The sequence below is a fragment of the Podarcis cretensis genome, assembly GCF_951804945.1.
Source record: "Podarcis cretensis genome assembly, chromosome: 6".
Classification (NCBI taxonomy): Eukaryota; Metazoa; Chordata; class Lepidosauria; order Squamata; family Lacertidae; genus Podarcis; species Podarcis cretensis.
Window position 1 is genome coordinate 86,551,789 of NC_137175.1, and position 23,264 is coordinate 86,575,052.

The following is a 23,264-nucleotide window of genomic DNA, read 5'->3' on the forward strand; positions in this document are numbered from 1 at the left end:
GCTGCACTGGTGCTGGCTCGCCAGATGCTGCTTAGTCACGCTGGCCATGTGACCCGGAAGTGTCTGCGGACAGCGCTGGCCCCCGGCCGCTTAAGTGAGATGGGCGCACAACCCTAGAGTCGGACACGACTGGCCCGTACGGGCAGGGGTACCTTTACCTTTACTGATTTGCTACATTTATTTCTCTCCTTTCCTCCATGGAGTACACGTTTCTCTTCCCATTTTTTTTTAAAAAAACAAATAGTATTTATTTTCCATGTCTTCTCTCCCATGTTTTCCTCACAACAACCCTGTGAGGTAGGCTTGTTATATAGTTTTAAATTAGTGGTCACTTGCCATTCATTTACAATAAATTAAATATGACTATCTTATGTTAGCAACTACTAAAATATAAGTTATGCTCACTCTAGCTTATATCCACAGGAAATGGGATTCCAATCTATCGGGATTCAAGCAACAACATACAGTGCACTCAATGTCATAAAGCCACAAAGATCTTAATGCGCTATATATCTGATGGATTACATTTGGGGCAGCGAAGGCATTTTTTTATTTTTGTTTTGGCAATTATGGTTTTGCAATTCCAAAACATTTTTGATAGGATTCACCAAAGGACTTCTACCTGAGCAGTGGAGCTTTTCCCTTTCTCCTCCTTCACCTCCCCCAAAAATGGCTCTGGGGGTGTCAGGGGAATCCCAGAAGAGCGCTGGGGAGGAGGAGGGGATATTGTTCAAAATCACAAACTGAAATGCTTGTGCAGATACACTAGACAGGCTTATCTTAGGCTGCTCTCAGATTCCTGTTTTCTGTGCAGATGGCCAGGATAGCACCCAGTCCTGCCACATGCTGAAGTCTATGTCTGGGGCTGTTGGTTCCTTTGGGTCTTGTGCACACATGAATAAAGCACCAAAGAGTTATTTGCATGGGTGTGCATGGACTATGAGAGAGGAAGAGAGAAGATTTTCATATCAACTCGCAATGCTGCACTGGCAATGCCTTTCAGGGGAGTCAGTTCATACATCTAGCTGCAAGTGATCACTGTTGAGTAATGAGAATTGTGTGAGCTTGGCCTATTTATGTAAGAGCAGGAATGGAAACACATGTCTTTCCCTTATGCCGTCATGTGATAGACATAAATCCCATGACTGCAATCATGGAGCAGGAATTCTAACGATAATGACATCTGCACCAAGGCTCACTTGCAGTGCCATTCCTGAAGGAGAAAATTCTAACACAGGAAGCGGTATTTAGTCCAGTGGTGCCAAGGCAAAACAACTTCTCTTCTTTTCAACCACTTCATCTCAGAGAGAACCACCCAGCCACCTTCATCGCACATGCAAACCAGTCCATGTTTGTGACAGTTCCAACATCTCCCTGTTCCATCTTGTGCGCTGGTATCCAGCCTCTCTTAAAACTGATGTCAACATCAGACAAGATTCAGAGCCCATCCTTGACTCTTGCCAGGTGGATGCTCACTTGAGACTGTTGCAGTCAACCTTATCTAGCAGGTTGCGATAGAATGTGGACTTGAGGAATCGAGGGTAGGAGTCTCGCTCCATCAGTATGTACACATGCCTCTGGGCCTCATCGAAGCTTGAAGGCGTTGGATCTTGAGCCTTCTTGGCGATGTCTTTTCTTGTGTAAAAGTCAATGTTGACCTAAGGGACAGCAAAATTAGACTTCAGTAACATCTGAATGCAGGTTTCATAAATGAAGTACAAAACATGGTTTATAAATCTGGATAACAGCAACAACTGGGAAAAGATAGACATAATATTTTACAAGGACAGGAAAAACACCACAGACAGAATAATTGCTACACACAGGAAGAACAAGGATATTGTTTGAGTGCTTCACTTGTAGTTTTATAAATCATTTAATGTGTCAATATGAATAGAAGTTATTAATATTGCAGTTGTTGTATAAGGGATTATTATTATGACTGGAATGCATTTAAAATTAATCAGATTTTGGAATGCTGAACTAAAGAAAACCATCAATTCTAGCACGCCAGTGGAGGGGACCTTATCTAAATTATATAATTTGGCATTTGAACGATTGGTATTAGTAATTGTATTATGAATTGGTATTGTTATAATGAGGCTATTATCGGATTGTAATCAAAAACTAATACAAATTATTATCAGAAAAACATGGTTTATAAATGTAAAACCACAACCCTTCCAGTTAATTACTAAACAAATGCCCTCAGGTCAGCTTCCCACTTTGTGTTTTCATTCTTATAAAACTTCAGAGCCTCTTTTCACACTTCATACAGCAAGCACATGTGCCACATAGAAACAGTAAATGGAAACTTGGTACAGCCCAAGTTCATTGGTTTCTTTCCTGCTGCCCTAGGAGGAGTTGAAGCATGTGGTAATATTAGAATATTCTCTGTTGTCTGAAGAAGATGCAGCAGTTGGGAGAGTGTGGAGCAGACCACTGACTGGGCAAGAAAAGCCCATGTGATCTGCATCTCTCCCTCACCCTGGGGTTTAAAGAATATTCAGACAATATTCGACTATGGGGTCACCTAACAGAGAAGCAGCTCCCATCGCTGTAGAAAAAGGGATGAAAGATGGAGACAGATAGAGGACCTTTGAATCAATTCTCATGGGTTTGATAGATTTATTTTATTGACTGTTTGGACATGAATTTAGCTTTGACTTGCCTTTTATTTTTGAAATCTGCAATGTTTTGTTATCTTGACTTTCATTTTGATTTTTGGTGTTAGCAGAGTTGTTTTGCTGCTAGGTGCTTTGATTTTCCCTTGGGGAGCAGTGCTGCCTGGTTGTGCATTGAACAGCGCCGTACATTAAAAGATCAATATTTTTCTTTTTAAAAAATAAATGTTAGGAATTTAACAACCATGCTCCCTGGACATCTGCCACAACATTTGGAGAAGTGTGAATTAGGAAGGATTTTGGTTTGCACATTGTTTTAGGAAGTGCAAAAGTAGTTTCAGAAAGGTTCAGTTCACATTTTAATAGGAGCTTAATTACTTTCCCATCAGTACATGGGATATATAGCAACCAAAAAAAAACTTGTAGGCATTCACATTGCCAGTCCAAAATACAGAGCCTCTTGCAGAGTTCCTACTACCTTAAGTTTCAAAGGGTTAGCCATGAAACTATGAAATAGCCAACATATAAAATGCACCAGGATGCTTTCAAATAAAACTGCCATAAACATTTAGTCATTTTCCCTTTAAACTTCACCCAAGCTTTAAACTTACTTGCTTTGTAGCATCATTCTGAACAAACTCCTTGTAAATCTTCTCTGCTTTGCCGTGTAAACAATCAGCTTGGGTTTTCTTGTAGTCTTCACAAGCTAGCCAAAACTCAATGTTTTCATCACTGAACTCGGATTTTAGAAATTCTCTGAAAGCATCTTGACCACCTGCAATAAACAAAAATACAGATGTGGCTTTAGTCGTAATTTTAGCACAAGGAGAAGACAAAATAACCAAGGAACTATGCTTTATAGTAGGTTGATTAACCTTCTAGCCAGGCTGTGGTGGTGGGGAAACCGTTTCTATTACGGCATAGCTTTAAATCATGTTGTTACAAAGAAGCCAGCAGCAACAAGTACAGTGGTACCTAGTACCTCGGGTTAAGAACTTTGCTTCAGGATGAGAACAGAAATCGTGTGGCGGTGGCAGCGGGAGGCCCCATTAGCTAAAGTGGTACCTCAGGTTAAGAACAGTTCCAGGTTAAGAACGTACTTCCAGAACGAATTAAGTTCTTAACTCGAGGTACCACTGTATTTCCTTCCCCATCACCTTTGGGCCTGCAGCTTGTATTTCCATTGCCAGTCGGGCTCATTCCTCTTTAAATCCACTCAAAGGCAAAGAATGGGGGGAAATGGAATTCTTAGCTCTGAATTATAATATAGTCTTGTGCTCTGCTGTTCCTTTGTTCTCCTATAGGATATGCTGATCTCCCAAGGAGGGCCAAGAAGATTGTTTTTATTTGCCAGCAGTGGAGGTGAGGTATGTGCTTTCCTAGAAAAGGTGATATAGGGGTCACCTCTTTGTAAAGAGTCAAGGTGATGAAGGGCTTGCATCTTGGGGCAAGGGAAGGCTGTTAAAAAGGGTTTTGTGTTTGTTTGTGTGTGTGTATCTTGCAAAACATGATGTGCAGATGCTGTTTGGTTTGCTATCCTAGATGATGGAACAGGTCTGAATGAACGTTGAACAAACTCCAACTGTAATGCTACAGCAACCCAAATGGTTCAAACATGTTTAGGCATGAAATTATATTTGGGTAGCCACTTACTCCTATTATTAACAGGCTTGGGATACCCCAAATGGAAAAACCCATTCATGCATGGGCTCACGTGTGCCCCCCCCCTTGCAGGGATCAAATTGTTCTTGCACATTGTATACTGGGTGCTAGTGGAATTATTTAATTTTATGTGGCCTTGGACTCATTTCAAAAGCCCGTTGCAAATGATCAGATCAGATCAGCAGCCCATTGGGCAGGAAGGAAAAAGTGGAGAAGTGGAGGGGGTGGGGAGGAAATGGCAGAGAGAGAGAGAGAGAGAGAGAGAGAGAGAGAGAGAGAGGAGCGGAGAGGAGAGATGAAGGATGGTCACCACGCCACTGCAGACTGGCTCAGGCAAAGGACTCACCAGGTCCCACAATCTCTTCTTACAAGACACCTGCCCTCCCCAAATCTGATCTTCTGGAACAGTATGGAATGTGGCTTTTCAAAAAGGTCAGAACTGATATTCAACTCCAGTAGACTGGATTATATTTCCAGAGTATGTACACACATTAAATATGGACGGGATGGATGGGTATGAAAAACCAGTATCCCAAGGGACATAGGTGAAGTCTGGATCCGCAGTTCTTATAGAATGGGATGGAACATATGGAAGAAAGCACTCTTTATTATCTGTGGGGCCCAGGGCATGTAAGGACTTTAATGTCCCGAATAAGAGCACATGGCCACCCTAGAGGATATTACCTAACTGAGTCATATTTTCTGAAAGTGGCAATTCTGCTTTGCTGATCTTCCTTTCAATATTATATACTCACAACACATAAAACTGTTATAATGATAAAATGCTTACACTGGGTTGCCAGAAGCTTTTCTAAGGACTGTGACCACTTTGTAACCTCTTCTGCAGGAAGCCTGAAAGGAAAACAGACATGGTATTGAGTGCAAGAAACCACATACTTGACGGAGATCTTGAGCTAGGCCAGTGTTGTTTGTTGTTGGAGACTTGTGTGTGTTGTACTTTTCAGCTTGGAGAGATGGGAGAACTGATCACAACTCCCCAATGTCTTGTCTAGTTTAACCCTAAGTTTCCCTGAAAATTATAGATGTGCCAGCTCTATGGGGTCCTGGTCCATTTCCCTCACCCAATAAAATATTTGGGGGAGCCAGCTCCCTCCCCATTTCCTGCAAATTGGTACCTCCAGTTAGGCACCCCAGCTGGGTGCCACCCTCTTTCCCCTGCTTTCAGTGCCATTTCTGAGTGTGTCTGAGTCAGGGCAGCTGAGGAGAGGTAGGCAGGCAGGCAGGTGAGTTGAGCAGGTGGCAAGTGTGGGCAGGCAAGTGGGCAAAAACCGCTTTCGGGTGGGTGGGGGCTGAAAGGCGAGTGGGTGGGGAGTAAGGGGACGCCTGTGCCCAGCTGTGTGTGATGAAGAAAGGTGAGCTCCACAGAAGTGTGTGTGGGGGGAGTGTGTGTGCAGAGGCAGTTGGGGGGTGATGGGCCCCCTCAACATTTTGTTCTTCTTGGAATTGAGCCTGTGATCTGTGCTTTACCACCTGAGCTATGCTTCTTAACATATTCACCTTAATTCTTTGAGTTTCATAATTGAGTAAGGACTGACATGTGAGACTTTATTTGTTCAAGACCTTCACTTCTTACCATCCTAGTCCCATATCCATTACTACATCACCCTGATGGCTCAATGAGATCCTGAATCGGGCTACATAATCATGAGTTTGGAAGTTCATAATGCTAAAAAGCCGATAAGAGAAACCTTTGATTCATTGACAGGATATTGAGTCAATCTATGATAATTCTGTTAGCTATCTTGTCTGACTTCCTTTAAGTCTGGGCTCTGAAATGCTCTGCTGTCTTATCTGCAGAGGTGGGTTTCCACTTTCTGTTTTGTCTAAGGTATGAGCCTTAGATGAATGGATAACCTGCAACTGCTAAGTAATTTAGAGATTTCACACTGTAGGAAAGAACCCACAGCAAAACTGAAATTGGAAGAAGATTCAGAATGAATATATTTTGAACCATGTGATACTCTCAGGATTACTCCTGGGCCACTGGTTGCTTTGCTGGGATTTTAGGTAGTAAAAGAAGATCCCCTGTTCCGACTGGCCACAGCATCCCTATGGGTCCAGATTAAATAAGTTAGAAGGGGTGTGGGATGAGGTTCCTGTGCTTCTAATAGCTGCATGATGGGCTCTGAAGCAGAGATACAGATGCTTCCCTGTCTCAGAGGGGAAAAAGTGATGGCACTAACTGGAAGATTAGTCTAAAGTTTTGTCCATGGAGTATCTGACTCATTATGGGGGCAGCTTTCTGAGCATCTGGTCTCACCCACCGAGCATTTCTAGTTCCTGCCCATCCTCCCTTTGCATCAAAAGATGTGGCTGGCCAGTTCAATGGGGCCAAGTGACAGAGGTACCTTCAGGGAAGGGCTGTCAATGGCTGGGCTCAGCAAGATGAGCTGGAGGGCACCCGACAGAGAACAAGGCTGCTGTACCACATTTCTAAATAGATGCACATTAGCAGTTAAAGCGCTGCTGTGTCAAGGGGCTGGACTGAGGAGGGATGATGGGAGTCACCCCCCTCTCCCTCGAACCTTCCTGAGAACAGGAGGACAGTATAGATTTAGAACAGTGGTTTGCAGAAGGGAATAGTTTAGAGGGCAAAAGCTGGGAAATACTGGAAGAGGAACAGCAGGAAGAAGAGGCAACAGGGGAGAGACAGTTGACAGACTCTGTGTCCTTGGAAAGCATTCCTGACCCCCACTCTCCCAAGACCAGGTGGGCATTGAGGGTATTGAAACAGAGAGCTCAGAGACAGGAAGCTCAGATTAACTGACACAGGAGTGATGTTGAATAAGGGGGACATAGAGAGTGGGACTTTACTTGGAGCAACACCATTATTTGGGAAGGCTGCATTCCTTCATCGTTCTCTCTGTGAATTATTGAATAAATTGCTTGGTAAGAACTCTTATTGTTTCTCTGAATCTGGGTTGCCCCCGTGGGAGGGAGAACTGATTTCCCGAAGCCTGACATGATGCTACATTATAAATAATAATAATAATATTGCAATATTTCTGTGAGTGCAAGCTCGTTTAAACTGCTTGTAATATTGTGTTTTGCTTTTGTAACCCGTGCTGGGGCCTTAGCGTGAAGGGTGGGTTAATAATAAGAGCAGCCAAAGCACATGTGCATTTGAATTCAGATGCATGTGCTCTGCATGCAGACCTGGATCAAGGTGAGAAGCAATCGTCTGTGAAAAGGAACTACATTATCATATAGTGACTGCATAGCAAATATTACTTAATACTTACATTACATCTTTGGAGGTGGAATATTTGATGTCAGGTGATTCTATGTGTGGCACAATAGACAAAAAGTAGTTCTTCAGTTCCACACCCCTGAAAGTGATGATAAAAATATCCGGTAATTTATTGTGCATAGGGGGGAAAACATGAAGCATATCATTTGCAGGAGGTCAGTAGACTGAAATGCATGTTCTCTGCCTCTCCTGGATTATTTCTTGAGCAATCATGACTCTCAGTATGATGAGATGTTGAGAGAGGGGGCTCCTTTTACATGCATCCATGCACACAAACAGCTGCACATGAAAACCTACTAAAATTCTCACATATCAGTTTGCCTGAATTTAGGCACGATTCCGTGGCTCCCTTGATTTCAGCACAAGGGACTTAAAATAACCACATGCTGAAGCTTTCCACTGAATTTGCAACCTAATCCCATGCATGTTCATGGCTCCAGATAGGTGCTGAATGTTGTAAACCAGTAATTGGCTGCAGGTTTTTCAGTTCATCAGATAAAGGATAAAATCTAGATTAAATTGGGGGGGGGATATAGGCTGGTTTTTGGATGACAATTATATCATGTAGGTGCTGTAAAAAAACCCACAACTTGCAAAGGAGCATTGATCCCTCAATAAACATCTGACTGGAAGTACTTTTAAGTAACTAATGCTAATTCTAATTGAACCTTCTCCATAGTTAAATGTTCAGTTTTAAAAATGCATTTCAGAAGTGCTGTTGTACTTACAAAGCCTTGCTCTTTTTTTTGTGATCCTTGCCTTCTCCAACCCCTTGGCTTTTTTCTTTCATTTCGCTTGAACTGGTTTGCCACAGGAACACCCAAGACATCTTTCTTGGCTTCTGTCTACTGTTGTAGTCCTTAGCAGATTTGAACTCACCAACTGCAGACAGACTTATATATTGACACGTAAGCCGCTTTGAGCAAAAAAATAATAATAATCTGTATGTCATAGGCTGTTACCACAAGCTGAGGAACTTCCTTTTTTCACTCTGAGATGACGTGCACAGTTATTTGTCTGGTTTTGTTTAAGAAGGTCTTTCAAAAAGTTTATGATTGTGGTTAAACTGGGTGGTAGCAGGTCTCTTTAAGCTGAATGGAGCAGGTGGCAAGAAACATATCACAATATGAGGACTTTTGTAAAAAAAGAAAAAGGAAAAAGATTATTTAAGATCAGTTGTTGTATGGAGTGTTGTTGTGTTGGAGCAAAGTGAAATCCATTGATTCAATTGCCAGAGAACTAAACGTGTAGCTAAACATGTGTTTTCCTCTCTCCCAGTGATATAGATGGGATTTAAATGTACTTGACTTTGGCTGAATTATGAGCCTGCAGAGCAGAAATCCTAGATACGACCCCAAAGAACTTATTCACAATTACACAGCTTTTATTTATATCAGATCTGCATTTTTTGGGTGGTGGTGGTGGAAGGTCTTACTTAAAAAAATGATCATTTGCAATTAGGAATTTCAGAGAATTCTGTTGGAATTGGAAATGGGTGCAGAAATTGCTGCAATTCACATGTTCTTCCGAAGTCAGGAATGGAAACCACACTATTGAATATAAGCAACATTCACTATTGTTGGGTTTTTTTTAGTCTGCAAATGTTATGTAAATAATCACCATATTTTCTACATTGTTTTTGACCTTTCCCTTCCACTGAAATGCATTGAGATTAATTATACCTATAGCAGATAGTGAGATGAGGTTGTAGCAGAATCCATACAGTAGTGGAACGGAAACAGAGGTGATTGTGATGAATAGAGGATGGGATGGATATCACTGTCTCCTAACATCTCGCAACTCTATTCCCTCCCTTCTAGCCAGTGCCACAACAGCATCTCTGGAAGAAGCTGAGGACCAACCAATTCTCCATCTATATTAATTGATAAATTGGCTTTCCTCATTTGGATCTAGCATGCACTATTGATGAAAAGCAGGTGTGGGCAGAGGAGACGATTCGATGGGAGCAGCACATACAGAGCTAAGAGAAGGAGGAGCGGCGATTCTAAATTCTAGAGGCCAAGATCTTGATTCCTGCAGGGCCAGAGGTGGGGAGAGAGAAATGTTGCTGATGCCTTGTGGATGACCCATTACACACACACACACACACACACACACTCCAAATAAACTTTCAACTAAATTTTTGAAATATCTGTATTATTTTTACACAATTGTGCAATTGTGTTCTCTCTCTCGATTTCTTGTCACTGTGTTGCTGCAACTATTGCAGTACAGTGGTACCTCGGATTACATACGCTTCAGGTTATAGACTCCGCTAACCCAGAAATATTACCTTGGGTTAAGAACTTTGCTTCAGGATGAGAACAGAAATAGTGCTCCAGCGGCAGCAGGAGGCCCCATTAGCTAAAGTGGTGCTTCAGGTTAAGAACAGTTTCAGGTTAAGAACAGACCTCCGGAACGAATTAAGTACTTAACCCGAGGTACCACTGTACTTATGTTTGGTTGTCATCATTTTGAAATGTGGGCAAGGCTCAAGAAAGCATTTTCAACATCCAGATGGTTTTTGGGGGCAAGCCTGCCTACATATCACTAGAGATAGGCATGGTACTTGTTAGTTTACATCATGATCCCTCTACCCATTACTCATCTCTGCACAGCAGGTGTGGTGAACCTTTGGCCCTCCAGGTTGTTGTTGTTTAACTACAACTCCCATCACCTGTGGCCATTGGCCATGCTTTCTGGGGCTGATGGGAGTTGTAGTTCAGCAATATCTGCTGGCCCAAGAGTTCCCCACACCTTGTGTAGAGAAAACAGTTTAGCATGCTTATGCTGGAGCACTACAGTCATACCTTGGTTTTTGAACATAATGCGTTCTGGGAGTCTGTTCGACTTCCGGAACTGTTCGGAAGCCGCAAAAGCTGCTCCGGATGTTCGGCTTCCAAAAAACATTCGAAAACTGGAACACTCACTTCCAGTTTTTAATCGTTCCAGATCCAAAATGTGTGAGTTCCAAGGTGTTTGGCAATCAAGGTATGACTGTATACCTGGGAGTAAGCTTCACAAAATTAGTGGCACTTATTTCTGAGTAGACATGTACAGGACTGCACAGTCAGCACCAAATTAAAACTTTTTGGTTTTCCTTTAAATAAATCAAATAAATGAAGTTCTTTAATCAGTTATTGATCAGGTTGTATTGTTATGCGTGCGTTATGTGTGCTTGTATCTTTTTGCTTCTTAAGTTTTATTTTGTATTATTAAGTTTTTACATCTAATTTAAGGTACATAAAAGTAAAACACACATAACAATATTAATAATATTAATAATGAACAACAAAATAGCACAAAGAAGTGTGGGACCATCAAATTTTAAATCAATGACAGTTTTATTCCTTGGTTTATGTGCTTTTTCATCAAACATAGACTTAACAAGCTAAATGTTGTCCAATCATAAAAAATTGCAGAGATTTGCAAAATCAAGTTTTACCAGCTAAAAGGACATGACCTAATGACAAAGCCTAAAATTACAATATAGTTATGGAGAGGAAATCCTGCCTTACTTTCAGTAGCCAAGTTGTTCCTAGGAAAGCGCAGTTTTCAGTGGAATGATGTGGCAATAATTTCCAAGTCACTTTTTTGACAAATGTCTGCAGAAGGCTGCACAGTTCAAAGATTACTATATGTGGGTCAGTGGGGAATAATTTTGGCAAGAAAGTGAGGTCTCAGATGGGCTGTCCAGTTGGTGATTCACTGGAAAGAGAAGCCCACATCTTAAGAGCTTACAAAGGCACGTGTTTTTGTGACACTTTCTAGTTCCTCTCTGCCAGGATTCTCCAACACTTTCTCCTGAAAGACAGCAGGAAATTTGTTTTGAGTTCCTCGCTGATGTGTTCTGTTACATTCCCCTTCCAGCCTCTATAAATAATGGCTGGAATTGATAATACAGTCATACCTCTGATTACAGACACTTTAGGTTGCGTTTTTTCAGGTTATGGACCCGGCGAAACCTGGAAGTACCGGAGCATGCGCAGAAGCGCCGAATCACAACCCGTGCATGTGCAGACGTGCCGCTGTGGGTTGCAAACACTGCAGGCTGTGAACGTGCATCCTGCACGGATCACGTTTGCAACCCGAGCGTCCACTGTACTCACAACTCTCTCCCACGTTTGCTCCCTTCCTTCAACAAAGAAAGTATTGGAACAGCAGGGAACAGTTGCGTGTTGAGTCCCACAGTGCCACCCACCAAAATAATTCACACTTCACACTTCAATTTTTGTTTAAGGTTTTTGGCATAATTTTGGCCACAACTTTATTCAAATACAAAAAATGTGAGTAACCACATGCTTAGGCATTGGTTATGACTATCTGTCCTTGCCCCCCAAGGACAGAGCTGGTCCCTTCTGGACACCACCGGAAGCCAGCGTGGGAAACAAGTATTGGGTGAGAAAATGAAGCTGGGACACAGACCCTCACCTCTCACCCTCATGTTCCGGTGGGGCTTGCACGGCCCAAGTCCGGCTCCACAGACAAGGACGAAAGAATGGCAAGCCCCTGGATTCCTTTAACGGAATTCCCTTTCCACATCATTTGGAGGGGTAGGCACTTACCCCTCCAAGCACCAATTAACCAATGCCTAACCGCCAACCTTACAAGTTGTGACGATTTGCTACGTAGTAGGCAAAAACCAAATGGCACCAGCCAATCAGCCAAATGGCAAAATTCCTACCAGGCCCCCGCATCAAGGCGAACGACCCCATGACAGGCATAGCAAGGTCAACTGAGCAAGACCACCCTATTTAAAGGGAGGGAGGGCGGGTGATCCGGTCCAAAACGGCCAAGAGGACGTCCCTTCGTCTGTCCCCTATATTTAAAGCCTCTGACCCCTCCTCCAAATTAGCAACAATCAAAAATCCCCAGCAACCCAGTTAACCTCTTAAAGGCTGGGTTCTACCAAATTTGCCTAGTCATGCCAGGGTGGCCTGTTCCCCGAAACGCAACACGTGCTCTCTGCTAGGGAGAACACACTATGTTGCCCACAGAATCAGGCCTTCACCTACTAAGTGTGATTTGCTCCCCAGCAACCTCTCACTTCTGGTTAAGCAAACCAGCAAGGAGTTGCATCTGCCAATGGGTATGAGAAGGTCAAGGCATTTACAATGTGAGACTTGGCTGATGTATCATTTGATTGAAATCAGCTAATGGAATAAATTGAAATTTAATTATGTAAATATTTCTTTTGCTTAACCTAACACAAGAAAAACAGTTGAGGTAGGTTCGAAGATAAGAACCACTATGTTGTCTGCGGTCACTTGCTAAAATAGCCAGGTAGTCTGCCCAGAATGAAATGGAAAAACTTCACCCTGAATGGAAAGGAATACGTAACTTAACCATGCAGGGATATGCTAATCACTTACTTAACCATGTTGGGTTCACTCACTTATTTACTTTGGGGATTAAGGGAGAGAAACAGGATATTAGGGCAGTGTAAAGAAAACCTTAGCTAAGAAGACTTGGATAATATTTACAGATGCAATCCTGTTTGTGGCGCTAGACTTACGCAACAAGAATCAATAAGTTGCCCCCCACCCCATGTGTTGCTCTCTGGCATTTAAACCAAGTGATTTAACTTTGCTCCAGCAATTCAGGTAACAACTGATCTTAAATAACCCTGTGGTTTTTTTTAAAAAAATGTGCTGCTGAAGCTTTCAGGCCCAGCCTCCCCCCACCTCCCCAATCTCTCTTTGAGGAAATATCCAAGCTTATGACGTCTCACTTGTTTCATCATAGAGCACACTCCAAATTAAAGTGGAGCTTCAGGACACAGCAAAAGGCAGGAATCCCATGTGGGCTCTTGTGAATTCTCTGAAATGTGGTCTGGAGGGATCCAGGAAAGCAGGACATGATGAAGTGTGAACAGATCAGAAACCTTCCAACATTTCTCTGATGAAAATGGGGGCGCCCTATTCCATACCCTCCAACTTTTCTCTGATGAAAATAGGAATGTCCTATGGAAAAGCAGGACATTCCAGGATCAAATCAGAAACTAGAACAGCTTCTGTAAATCTGGGACTGTCCCTGGAAAATAGGGACACTTATAGGGTCTGAGATCATGTGGTGGTGTATTCATCACTGGATGAGGAGGGGAAATGACTTCATAGTCTAAAATGGGACATGAATCTCACATTTGTGTCATAGACCCTGTAAGAAATGGTGCTGGACTGCAGAGATCGTGGTCTGAGGCAGCAGAGCAATTCCAATATTTGTATGGAGGAGAAAGAATGATATATGCTTATTGATAGAGGACTATGTATCCCCATTCTTGGATTGTTTTGTTAATGAAAATGTGTTACCACAACCAGACACTGAAATCCCTTACCCAGTGAACAGAATGAAAGAGCATAGTATTTGGTAATTTGTGCCTAGGACTTTTCTTCTAGAAAAATGGTGCCAGAACTCACCATGAAGTTGTTACAATAAGGAGCGTCTCCTCCCCCATCGTTCTGCCCGGACACTGAGGTCCAGCTCCAAGGGCCTTCTGGCGGTTCCCTCACTCCGAGAGGCCAAGTTACAGGGAACTAGGCAGAGGGCCTTCTCGGTAGTGGCGCCCGCCCTGTGGAACGCCCTCCCATCAGATGTCAAAGCGATAAACAACTACCTGACATTCAGAAGACATCTGAAGGCAGCCCTGTTCAGGGAAGTTTTTAATATGTGACATTTTAGTGTATTTTTCATCTTTGTTGGAAGCCGCCCAGAGTGGCTGAGGAAACCCAGCCAGATGGGCGGGGTACAAATAATATATTATTATTATTATTATTATTATTATTATTATTATTATTAGTACTACTACTAGTAGTAGTAGTAGTATTATAAGTGCCACACCTTTAAACAGTGCTTTTCTTCTAGAAAAAACATGCTGGTACTGTGTATCATTGAGTACCCCCTGAAAAAAGCAATGTTTGTACCAGACAACCGGAGGAATTTGGCCTGACCACTAAAACCAACCTATAGAAGGTGTTGCAGGGGGAGGTTGTACCTTTTGAATGAAAATGGCAGCTGCAGCCACAAGTCTGTGTAGATAAAAAACATCATGTTTTCATCTGCGTTGAGATGAGCTCAACCACAGGAACACGACATCCCTCAGAGAAGTAGCAATGACACGCATGAATCTGTCTGGTGCTTTTCCTGTGCTGCAGTCAATGTTCATATCAGGTAAACAAATGAACCACACTGAGGAAGGCTTAGTTACCAAATGTTCTCAAACTCCTGTTCTCAAACTCTCTCATGGGGAACTGAAAGTCACTTGTACAGTCTGAGATTAATCCATTTGGTTCTGCTCTGAGACCAGGCATACTTGGGTTTGTTTTCTTCTGCTCCATCAGCTGTTACTGCTGCAGGAAGAGGAAATGGGAACACTAGATTGGGGGCAGACGCTGGTCTTTCAAATTTCAGTGGCGCCCTGTGCAAAGCCAAAATTTGTCAACGTCCCTGCTTCTCACCTTCTGTTTCTGCTCAATTCACTACATCAGGGGTCAGCAACCTTTTTCAGCCGTGGGCTGGTCCATCGTCCCGGACTATATTTTGAAAAAAAATAATGAACGAATTCCTATGCCCCACAAATAACCCAGAGATGCATTTTAAATAAAACAACACATTCTACTCATGTAAAAACACGCTGATTCCTGGACCATCTGCAGGCCGGATTGAGAAGGCGATTGGGCCACATCCGGCCCCTGGGCCTTAGGTAGCCTACCCTTGCACTACATTGTAGTTGCAACGCTCTGCAGTGCCCCCTATGCTCAGCTTCCAGTGTGGCAAAACTGGGCACACTACCCTAAATCTGCCTGACAAAATTAGATGCTACACCACACAAGGGAAGGTTCAAGAACTAAAATCTAGCCCCAAAATCTTCTCATTTGATGCCTGCTAGCCCTTTTCCTGAATCTAGATCTCTACCACCCAGTCCTCATGGACACTCTCCTGGTTCTGATGCCTCCTGGGGTCCCAGCTTTTCATCCCTCAGTCTGCTAGGTCCTTCCCCCTGGGTCAGTGTGTTCCAGCTGTCCAATCTCCCAATCCTCTACATCATTCAATCATGCTGTCATGGGCCCTTTAGACCAGGGGTTGTCAACCCTTTAGGAGCTGTGGACCAATTTGGAACCTGGAGCACCGGTCACAAAATGGCTCCCATGGGATGGGGTGGTATAAGACAAAATGGCTGCCACATCTGAAAGAGTAGGAAAAGAGGCAGGACTGCAAAATGGTGCGGACATGCCTTCCTCCTCAATAGGGAAAAGGAACCTACATGAGCTTCCAACACACTCTTTCACAGGGAGAAGCTCTTTGTTGCTCTCTTGTGTTCAGAACAGACAGCCCTGACATATAATAAAATACGGACATGTTCAAGAGGGCATATTGAGCCAGAACAAGCAGGAATCAAGGAAATTGTTTTCTGCATATTGTGGATTTCTTAGGGGATGTATACTGGGATAAGATAAGATAAAACTTTATTCACATTAGCCAATAGCCATAGCAACAGTAAAACATTACAGTATACACAGAAAAGGAAGTTTGATATAAGAGCACAATTTAAAGTCCTGAATCAGCAGTCAGTTAGTGGCCCTTATTCTGATTGACCCTGCTATGAACCTAGCAACCTTTGCTGTTATCTGCTCATTTTGATCTGATAGAAGAAAGGATATTGTGGCAGTGGTTGAGCACCCTGGGATGGTTAGTACAAGTGGGGTGATGATCTCATTCCTCATGTCTTTGTAGAGAGTACAAGACAGGAGGACGTGTGTGGCTGTTTCGGAGCCACAGGGGCAAAGACATTTGTTTCTCAGGTGGGATCTTTTGGAATCGACCCTCAAGTACCGCAGATGGCAAAATATCCAGTCTTGCAAGTGTAAAAGCACGTCTGTATTTTGGGATAATAAGTTTGTGCAGATATGGAGCCAGAGAATGAAAATAGAGAGGTGGAAAATGAACATACCAAGGACAGAATTTCCTTCTAGTGGCCTGGTTGTTCTGATGCTCAATATCTTTTAGACGTTGACCAATTAGACTGTTTGCTTTAGTAGGGCCCATAGCAAGTAGGTGTTGTGGGGACAGGCCACAAGAATGAAGTTTTTGATAGATGGTTTTAAGCCAGGCACTTTTATGGGAGTCTTGAAGTACTAGGGATAGTAAACTGGGGGGATTTGAGTTTAGGCAGAGCCAGAAGTTTAGAGTTCTTTGCCAAGTCCGTACTTCTACTGAAGGGAGACTTGCCTCCAGTCTCAATGATGCGTTTGGGATGCATGGTGGTACACACACACACACACACACACACACGTTTATGCATAATGGAAATGTAAAGAGAAGAAAACCTCCGCTTGCCTAAAAGGTAAAGGTACCCCTGCCCGTACGGGCCAGTCTTGACAGACTCTAGGGTTGTGCGCTCATCTCACTCTAGAGGCCGGGAGCCAGCGCTGTCTGCAGACACTTCCGGGTCATGTGGCTAGCATGACAAGCTGCATCTGGCCAGCCAGCGCAGCACACGGAACGCCGTTTACCTTCCCGCTGGTAAGCGGTCCCTATTTATCTACTTGCACCCAGGGGTGCTTTCGAACTGCTAGGCTGGCAGGCACTGGAACCGAACGACGGGAGCGCACCCCGCCGCAGGGATTCGAACCGCCGACCATGCGATTGGCAGGTCCTAGGCGCTGAGGTTTTACCCACAGGCCACCCGCGTCCCTTCCACTTGTCTAAGGGGGGGAAATAGCCATAGTGTTGAGAAGGGAGGCGCTGTCATAGTTTTGCTCTGGCATTTCTTTCCGTTGTAAATATCGGCCTTCCACTGATTCACATTCATCTTTCATCACTTTCTCTCCCAGCTTCTTGCATTTTGAGAGTGAAGGCACCCAGAAAGCTGAGTCATTTGGGGGCACATACATTATGCAGACAGGGCTGGGAATTAATGGATCTTGCACGGGTGCTCTCATTCCACAGCTAGTGAGTAAGACAGTGTGGAAACCTAATCACAAGTGAATCTCTCGGAAAGGAATCTGGCAAGGTGTCTGGAGTGTGTGGCATAACGCAACAGGAAGAAGCAGGGATGAAGATGGCTAATAACCATGTATAGTTAGAGGAAAAGTGGAATGGAGTCTGTTCTGCTCCTGATTTCCCTGTAAGTTAGTTCTGTTAAGTTTATTTGGTCTAATATGACAGGCCATTTCAGATATTAATGGCACTTCACAGTGTTTCTAAACCATCCCCCCGAAGTCCCACATGGCTTAGAATGGTTGTTCTCAACTAATATTCCATCTTCATGCCCTTTTGCTTTGACATGCACAAACTAATGTTGATTTCATGAACTGGTGTGCCTGGCTAAGAGACAAAGTTGCATATCTATTTGGGAAGCTTCTGGTTTGAATCTTATTAGGTAACCACAGGCAAGCCACATTTTATTTTATTTCATTTTTCTTTGTATGTTGGTTATTCTGGAACTCCATTAACCTTGCTTCTTCAAAAATTTCCTCCTAGTTGCTACTGCTGCTATTATAACTATTATCAGTTTATTTATTACTTGTTGTTCACCTTAAGGTCCCAGAGTGTGTTACAAAAATAATGCAAGATTAGAAACAATTCAAAATAGTTCATTTTGATCCTGCATATTGCATTGATGCTGTTTTACTTGGACACAATAAAGTTGTTGTTGTTGTTTTAAGTGAGGAGAGTGGAAGAAGAGAAACATGCTCTGACAGAGAGGACATGAACTTCATCCAGTCAAAATGTCATAAGTTCATCTTGTGGGATAACCAGACTCATGTAACCAATATGTTGAATTAATTCATGAAGGAGTTAATACCATAGAGTAAACAGTCCTGCTCGGCTTAGCTATGTTGACTTCCCCTCATCTTGGGAGGAACTAGGTAATCATGCCTTTGTTCTCCCCTAGTCCATCTAAGAAGCTCAAGTCATGGCTCTCATCAACCATTATTGAGTTCCTTTACCCAATAATCTAGGAACTTTCACCACTTTGTAACTAAGCTAAGTTTTACTGCTTGTGGAACTATTCTGAAGCATATGCATCCAACCTTAAGAAACTTTGTAATTAAACCATTTTTTAGACTCACCAAATGTGTAGTCTTTACCTATGCTGCGGGAAGAGGAAAGCTTCAGAAAGAAACTTTTTAAAGGGATATTTTGGACCTCACTTGTAAAAAGCAAAATGTAGGTTTTACAGCCTACATTTCTATGCTTTACTTTGCTGCATATTTTATGGTGACAGCACAAAGTTCAAGAGTATGGATGGGGTATCCGGTATCCATGATGTAATGGTATTTGGCATGTGAGATGTTTCACAATATCAGTTTTCTCCTCCTCTGCCTCAGTAAATTTTCTGCAAAAAACAAAGCATTTTTTTAAGGAGAAAAAAATCTATTCACCCTTTGGCCTGCCTATCCTATTCTCAAACTTGATTTTCACATGCAGCAAAATGAAAGTAGAGATCAAGGGGAAGGATCCTGAAGTGATAAAAGGAAATGCATCACTTCAGAATGTAGATCAGGGATGGCATTTTTCAATGCCTTGTTATGTAAATACATTCATTGCCATGGGGGATATTATTTGTTTAAGGACGTGGGTGGCACAGTGGTCTAAACCACTGAGCCACTTGGGCTTGCCAATCAGAAGGTTGGTGGTTTGAATCTGTGTGATGGGGCGAGCTCCCGTTGCTCTGTCCCAGCTTCTGCCAACCTAGCAGTTTGAAAGCACGCCAGTGCAAGTAGATAAATAGGTACCGCTGTGGTGGGAAGGTAAACAGTGTTTCTGTGTGCTCTGGTTTCCATCACAGTGTTCTGTTGCGCCAGAAGCTGTTTAGTAATGCTGGCCACATGACCTGGAAAGCTATCTGTTGACAAACACCAACTCCCTCTGTCTGAAAGTGAGATGCACATTGCAACCCCATAGTCGCCTTTGACTGGACTTAACAGTCCAGGGGTCCTTTACCTTTAGCTTTTACAGTGGTACCTTGAGTTATAAATGCTTCAGGTTACAAACTCCGCTAACCTGGAAGAGTTACCTAGAGTTGAGAACTTTGCCCCAGGATGAGAACGGAAATCTTGTGCCAGTGGCACAGCGGCAAGAGGCCACATTAGCGAAAGGATGCCTCTAGTTAAGAACAGTTTCAGGTTAAGAACGGACCTCTGGAATGAATTAAGTTCTTAATCTGAGGTACCACTGTATTTGTTTGTTTTGACGTGGGGGAGCATTCAGAAGCAGCACCCCTGACTCACAGCAGAAAGTGGTATAATATGTTCTACTCCTCCATTTGGCTACATGTTTGGTCCAGGCCTCAGTTTGAGTAGGATAGCTGTTTTGGAACTGCACATGTTTTCAGTTAGCACCTGTTTCCTCTAATAACGAAACTAGTTTCTATTTCCTTTAAACATTTTGCTGGGGAAGGAACTGTCTGCATTTTATCTTTTCAGGTCATATCAAAAGACATAGCCGCTTCTAAGAAATCACTTGCTTTCACAAAGCATAGCTGGGTTCCCAGGCAGGAGTTTCAAGGTACAAAGCTTCTCAGTGGGGGATCTTCATAGTTGTCATATTCAAACTTTGCTAAAATTTACCGCAAATTCTAACAAGACAGGTTCTCACCACCAAAAAAACCCCTCAATCCTGTGAAAAATGGAAGGATGTGGCAATTTCTGTGAAACCAAGTGCAGGTTCACATAATCCAAGCCTTTGTGATCTGCCAAGTTCAATGCATCCCATAAGCCTTCTCTTATAGCATGTCAAATTGTTGACAAACCCTCTGATTCTGCAGTGGCAGCAACTAAGAGAGGAGGACTACTGAGTCCCTGGAGGGCCACCAGGTAGCATGCTGGGTAATGTTCAGATAAAGGAGATCTTAGAAAGATGTTCTGGAAGGACCGAGGATATGCTTACCCAAGGCTTAGAAACAAATATGAACATCTAAGCAGATCAATTATGAGGCTTTCTGTGGGATCAGGTGCTCATATGCAATCTCTCTTTGGCTCAGAAATTTTGTTTCTCTTCAAAATAACAGATTTAGATAACATTGTTTCATCATCGCCAATTTTGTAATTTCAGGTAGGTAGCTGTGTTGGTCTGAGTAGAAATATATATATGTAAATAAAAACAATTGTCCAGTAGCATAGCACCTTAGAGACTAACTAAGTTTGTTCTTGGTATGAGCTTTCATGTGCACGCACACTTCTTCAGATAATTTGCTGGTGTAATAATTGATACAGACTGCAGTGGCAATAGAAATGGGGAAAAAACAAAACATAACAAAACAAAATTACGAACAAAAGGAGTCATACTACATTTCTATTCTACGGTGAAAGAATGATATGTGGCGAAATATTATTGATCACTTTCTCATTCCAATATTGAATGAACAATGCCCATCCCTTGATTTAGTTTTCCTGCTAGGTTTCACTTTGTGCTTTTATTTTATATGTCCATTTAGTCCAGGCATGTCCAAAGTCCGCCTTGGGGGCCTAATCTGGCCCTCAGATCAATTTAATCTGGCCCTCATGGCAGTATATGTCCTGGGGTCAAATCCTAAAAAAAAGCTCTGAAATGTTGCAGAGATGGTATATCACACCTGTTCAAATACCAGAAATGTATAGAACAGGCTCCAATAAGCTCAACAACTTTGGGGTAAAATTGTAAAAAAAGCTCAACAACTTTGGTTGGCCCTCAAGCATGTTCACTTCATCAAATCTGGCCCGCTTTGAAAAATGTAGTTTCCCAAATTTTCTTCATCCATTCTGTTATATCTGGAGAGTTGTTTTTGTTCCATTTTTGAGCACACGATAATAAATTTGGAGTAAGCTAATAAATTTGCCCCCACCTGAAAATCCATGCTTCTAACTTCTGTTTGTATCATCCAGAGTAGATTTGTTTCAGGTTTCTAGGTAACGTATATCCTGTTTGAAATGGGCTCCACTTTTCTCACCCCTCCTGCAGAATATGTAGCTGCGTAATCTTTAAAGACGATGTATGTTTGCGTAAATATATTTCACACTGTGTTATAGTAGCCACCCTGATAAGCAAGGAAACCGATAAACTACATTCAGTGTCTGGGCCCGAGCCAACATATGAAGGGTAGCAATAACAGGGCATGAGATGAGTGTGGAATAGATTATTAGCCTTGAACTGCGCATGCTCTGTCTTGAAGATAGGTTTTATGACTTTCCCCCAACTGGTCCTCCTCCCTCAAGAAACTGTGGTGAAGAAAGGTCATTATCAGTCAGTCTGTGACTAGAGAACTGACAAAAACAAGTTTTGGCTGGTATGATTGACAGGGTAGGCAATGCATTTGTTTAATAGTGAACTTAATTTCTTCTTCTTCTTCTTCTTCTTCTTCTTCTTCTTCTTCTTCTTCTTCTTCTTCTTCTTCTTCTTCCCCTCCTCCTCCTCCTCCTCCTCCTCATATTTATATGCTGCCCATCTGACTGGGGTTGTCCCAGACACTCTGGGTGGCTCCCAACAAGATACCAAAAACAGCAAGACCTCAACCATTGAAAAGTTTCCTGAACAGGGCTGCCTTCAGATTACTCCTAAATAGTTGCTTATCTGTTTGACATCTGATGAGAGGACGTTCCACAGGGCAGGCCTGGTTCCCTGCAGCTTCACATCTTGCAGTGAGGTAACTTCCAGAAGGCCCTCAGAGCTGGACCTCAGTGTCCAGGCTGGACAATGGAGGTGGAGACCTCATCCTAGGTATTGTGATCAAACCTTTTTAAGGGACTCCATTAGAACCTCTCATACTTACTATAAATAAATAATTTATATTATTTGTTATAACATGCTAGTTTAATGACTCTCAAACATTGGGCTGGGACTCACCAGCTGACCTTAGGTCACCTTTGGTTGAGTTTCAGTGCCATAGCATGCCCAGTTTCTCCTCACTTTTCTGCCATACCCCATAGCCTTTTGGTTGGACCAATGCCAATACTAGCAACTCCTTGAATGTTGTGTAAAGGTGTCAAGAGACAGAGAAGTTTCTTGGCAGTGGGGAGAGGGAAGTTATCTTACATATGAGAGGAAAGGGTCAGAGGTGGTGTTGAAGAAAATTGGAAAGTGTGATAATAGATCAATATGTACTATTACTACTATCAAATAAGAGGAAACAAGAGAGAAAACCTGTTATTCAAGTGGGGAAATGATTGTGAAGAACCAAGGAGGAGACATGAAAGGAACTGACAGGGTTTTTGTTTTGTTTTTGCATGGATGGGGAAGGTACATGGTGAGTGTGAAAGAAGAGTGGGAGAAGTGAAAATGTTATGAGTGGCATGTCAGGGTTGTGAAGGGAAAATACAAAAGCAAAAGCCCTTTCCATTTAAGCACATTTGGGTCATCAAATTTTGCCTCAACTTGGGAGGGTGAGTCACAATGCCTCCAAAGACATCGAGCAAAGCTGAGGAATGGAACTTTTTGTCACAAGGAAAACAAAGACATTTAGCAATTTCCAAAGAAAACTTGATTGACCCAGAGGCCTCTGCTTCTGGTTCCTAGTCTGTAGTGTAACATTCAATTCCTGCCTTTCATGTGTTCATTGCAGCTTAGGGTTTTAAAAGTAGAGGAAACGATGGAATTCCATGGGATTTTCTCCCACAAGAGGTAGAAATGGCCACCAACTTGGATGGCTTTAAAAAGGATTAGACAAATTAAAGGAGGATAAGGACATCAAAGGCTACTAGCTATGATGACTATGTTCTTCTTCCACTGCC

At 42.7% G+C, this 23,264-nt stretch overlaps 1 protein-coding gene across 1 annotated transcript; it reads right to left on the reverse strand.

The window, feature by feature from the left end:
* Positions 1 to 221: 221 nt before the first annotated feature.
* On the reverse strand, positions 222 to 8,448 carry RGS1 (regulator of G protein signaling 1). Its single transcript, XM_079981777.1, has 5 exons — positions 8,286 to 8,448; positions 7,550 to 7,636; positions 5,077 to 5,138; positions 3,236 to 3,399; positions 222 to 1,658 (listed from the first exon to the last, which is right to left on the reverse strand). Exons 1-5 carry the CDS (start codon positions 8,384 to 8,386, stop codon positions 1,473 to 1,475), a joined length of 600 nt encoding a protein of 199 aa, XP_079837903.1. The 5' UTR covers positions 8,387 to 8,448; the 3' UTR covers positions 222 to 1,472.
* Positions 8,449 to 23,264: the final 14,816 nt, after the last annotated feature.

Bases quoted from the DNA above. Each gene is read 5' to 3' on its own strand.
- RGS1 (XM_079981777.1), bottom strand. From the start codon at position 8,386: ATGTCTTGGGTGTTCCTGTGGCAAACCAGTTCAAGCGAAATGAAAGAA. The intron at 7,637-8,285 runs GTAAGTACAACA...CATCACTTTCAG, and splicing joins AAAAAAAAGAGCAAGGCTTT to GGGTGTGGAACTGAAGAACT. The intron at 5,139-7,549 runs GTAAGTATTAAG...TTTTCCTTTCAG, and splicing joins TCCACCTCCAAAGATGTAAT to GCTTCCTGCAGAAGAGGTTA.